The following is a 3,382-nucleotide window of genomic DNA, read 5'->3' on the forward strand; positions in this document are numbered from 1 at the left end:
GAGGGGTGGGGCACAGGCAGGGAGGCCGCCACACCCCCCAAATAGCCGTCAGCAGGGCGGTGAGCCCTTCTTGTCGGGAGCCCCTGGGCCTGGGACAGAAGAACGGCCTCATCAGGGACTCGGGGAAAGGCTCCCAGTTCGCTGCTCTGTTGTTTCCGTCAGAACGAGCTCAGCCTGGGAGGTCACACCTACTGCGTCGCATGTTGACCCAAAACCACGGGTGCAGCTGCCTCACGTCTTCCTACCCACGGTGGCTGTGGCGAGGCCGCCCCGGGACGGCCATGCCGTCGGCAAAGCCCGCACGCAGAGGGCTTCCGTGACATGCGCAGAGAAAACAGAGGATCTAAAACCCACAGGGCGTCAGGCCGGGCCCTCCCAGCCGCAGGTCCCGTTACCAGGGTGACAGCCAGGGGGCAAAGCCCCTCTAGTCGGGATTGGCTTCCAAACGGCCACCAGAGCCACACGGACACGAGTTCTGAGGTGATAAGCCCGGCCAGCGCGGGGCTGGGTCAGAGGAGCCCCAGCCCCGGCAGCGGCCCGCACCGGGGGCGTTCTGGGAGGAGGGGCAGGAAAAGCCACGTCGTGCTAAGCGTCGACCCAACTTAGCTTGGCCTGCGGTGGTTCCCATCAGTGCGGCTCCGCGCAGCCTCCGGGGCCTGAGGCCCCCGACAGCTGCTCAGGCCCCCACCCCGTCCCCTGCTTCACTGCAGGTGAAGAGCAGAAGAGCCCAGAACACGCACAGGTTTTTGGCGGCTCCGAAGCCTCCGGGGAAGATGGCAGCATCGTGATGGGCCGCGCTGAGCTGGGCCAGGTCGCTGATCTTGCCGCGGGCGATCCTCGCTGACTCGGTCAGGACGTTCCTGGGAAAGGGCACAGGAGAGGCCTGAAGCCAGCTTTAGCCTGCAGACCGCAAAGCGGGGAGGGGAGGACACCACCACGGGACCAGATGACATGTCCTTGGGCCCAGGGAAGGCACTGGCACTGGCACCGAGGTCAGTACCTAGAAAAGGGGGCGTGGCCACCTGGAGCGCGTGGAGCATGCAGAACTGGGGCCTGCCGAAAGGACAGAGCGGGGGAAGGTCAAGGTGCCGCACAGCGGCGAAGCCATCCGGGGTCAGCCGCGGCAGGCGCTGTGGCCCCCTCCCCAAGGCTGTGCAGCCCCCAGGAGGAAGAGGGCCGCCTGTGTGAACCCAGCCGGCGAGCATGGCTGGGCCAGGCCGGAGCACGACTGCAGGAGAAGGCGGGCTCCGAGAGTGCCGCCCGCACGTGCCTCCGGGACAGGCGCCCCCCCCCCCTCCCCCCTGAGCCAGCTCGGAGGTCTGGGGCCCAAACAGGTGAGCGAGGCAGGGGACCAAGCTGGGAGGCACAGCCTAGATCAAAACAAAGGTAGGGGGGTGCCTGGCTCGCTCAGTCTGTAGAGCGTGTGACTCTTGCTCTCAGAGTCGTGAATTTAAGCCCCACTGAGGGCAGAGACAGTGCAAAAGAAAAAACAAAAATGTACGAGTTGGTCAAAACAAAGATAGAAGGAACTTAGCTGGAATTTTCTGGCCTTCCCGTGTTTTGGGAGGCATCAGAAGGCAACCGCAACAGCATGACCACAGAGCAGCCATCGGACGGGGGCTCTGAACGCCTGAGCTCAGAACTCGGAGCCCAGGCAGAGGCCCAGCCAAGAAAAAGCAACCCAGCACGCAGGCTCGCAGGCTCTGGGGGTTTCTGTCGGGCTGCGGCCACACTCCAGGACGGAGGGGCAGGATCACACCTGGTCTCGCTCTCACAAGGCTGCCCCTTGGTGTGGTCAATCACGTGCATCTGAGGGATGTCAGGAGCGAAGATCTGGACCTCGGCGCCGCCGCGACTCAGGTGAACCAGTACCCTGCATGGAAGAAGATCACACGGGCTCTGAAACCCGCCCAGCCCAGCCTCCCCTGTTGGCGCGTCTCCACAAGCGGGGTGTGCAGAGCGCCCCGCAGAAGCCGCTCGTGTGTGCTAACATCCTGTCTGCTTTGCAAAAAGTTACGGTGGCCTGCTGATGTCCCGCTGGGCCACAATCCCCATTCGCTGTCCCTGAACTAGCCTGCAGAGCCCCGCCAGCCCCCTAGCTCCCTGCACCGCCGGGGCGCAGGGTCGGGTGATTCGACCGGTGCCACAGCCTGGACCTGAGGCCGCTTCAGGGTGGTCGTCCTCACAGGCCGCTCCACGCAGCCCTCAACGGTCTCAGGGGCTTTTGGTCATGACACCCGCTCTCTCCCCCGCTGCCGTGACAGTCACAGGGCTGGGAGAGGGACGTGCAGGTCTCCCCCAGGCTGCTCTGCGCCAGGCACAAGTCCAACCCTGTCCCAGATGCGGGGCTCTCACGCCCCCCTTTCAGAGGAGACGTGAGGTGCGTGACCCGGTAGAACCACGCCGGTGCTCGGGCTCTGGCCCTTGTCGCCCGCGGGGCTCCCTGCCCGCACCCGGAGGTTCCACACAGTCCGCCTGCCTCCTCGGAAGCCCCCCTGGCCCTGTGCCGCCCGCCCGCCAGCTGTGCCCACTGCAGTCCGGCGCCCACACCAGCACACGCAGGCTGGCACAGGACCGGGAGGGGCCGCGGGCTCCCCCTGCACTTGGGACGTGCGTGTTCCTTAACCATGACCTGACTCCCCGCCCCCCGCCCCGCGCTTGCTCCAGGCCTGAGCTGACCAACCCTGCTCACAGAAACCTTTTTTAATAACACATGCTGAGTGACGCCTGACGGGTCACATCAAAACAACTGCCTGCAGCCGGAGGCGCGTGCCTCACAGCCTCCTTTTAAAAACTTTTTAAGGTTTATTTCTTGAGACAGAGCGTGAGCAGGGGAGGGGCAGAGCGGGAGGGAGACGGAGAATCGGAGGCAGGCTCCAGGCTCCGAGCTGTCAGCACGGAGCCCGCCGTGGGGCTGAACCCACAAACGAGCGATCACGACCTGAGCGGCGATCACGACCGGATCCACGCCGGATGCTTAACCGTCTGAGCCCGCCCCCGGCTCATCACCTGAGTCATGACAAGGGGCTGAGATCAAAGTGAACCAGCAGGTGTTAAAAAACGCCGAGTATGAAACGGCTCTCTCGGGGTGACCACCCTACTTCGGGACTTCGAGAACTTCTCGGGCTCCGCTACGCACGCCCCCAGCGGCTCAGGAAAAGGCAAAGGGGGCTTGAGGCGCTTACGCTGAGGCCTCGTGCAGCTCAGTCCCGTCGTAGACTCCGCATCCAGACAGCACCTGCGGGGCAGCGCGGGGGTCAAGGGGAGTCCACCTGGAGGCAGCCGGCGAGGGGCGTGAAGAGGGAACTTGCATGGGGGGCAAGAAAAGGGGCGGATCTCTTGGACGAGGAGACAGCGGACAGAGGTGAAGGAGGGCTAGGGG

The 3,382-nt window shown here is 64.8% G+C and overlaps 1 protein-coding gene across 4 annotated transcripts in view; it reads right to left on the bottom strand.

Moving 5' to 3' along the window:
* Window positions 1–3,285, bottom strand: part of GATD3 (glutamine amidotransferase class 1 domain containing 3) — a 32,835-nt gene extending 29,550 nt beyond the window's left edge. For 2 of the 4 annotated variants that reach the window (XM_077755428.1, XM_077755429.1), the window contains exons 1-3: window positions 3,186–3,285; window positions 1,760–1,873; window positions 741–860 (exon numbers count right to left, since the gene is read on the bottom strand). In XM_077755428.1, the coding sequence (XP_077611554.1) occupies window positions 741–860; window positions 1,760–1,809 (170 nt within the window). In that variant the 5' untranslated portion in view covers window positions 1,810–1,873; window positions 3,186–3,285. The remainder of the gene's footprint in view (window positions 1–740; window positions 861–1,759; window positions 1,874–3,185) is intronic. The other 2 variants (XM_077755431.1, XM_077755430.1) reach the window with 1 other exon arrangement.
* Window positions 3,286–3,382: the final 97 nt, after the last annotated feature.

This window comes from Crocuta crocuta, unplaced genomic scaffold, assembly GCF_008692635.1.
Source record: "Crocuta crocuta isolate KB4526 unplaced genomic scaffold, BGI_CrCroc_1.0 scaffold675, whole genome shotgun sequence".
In the NCBI taxonomy this organism is placed as follows: domain Eukaryota; kingdom Metazoa; phylum Chordata; class Mammalia; order Carnivora; family Hyaenidae; genus Crocuta; species Crocuta crocuta.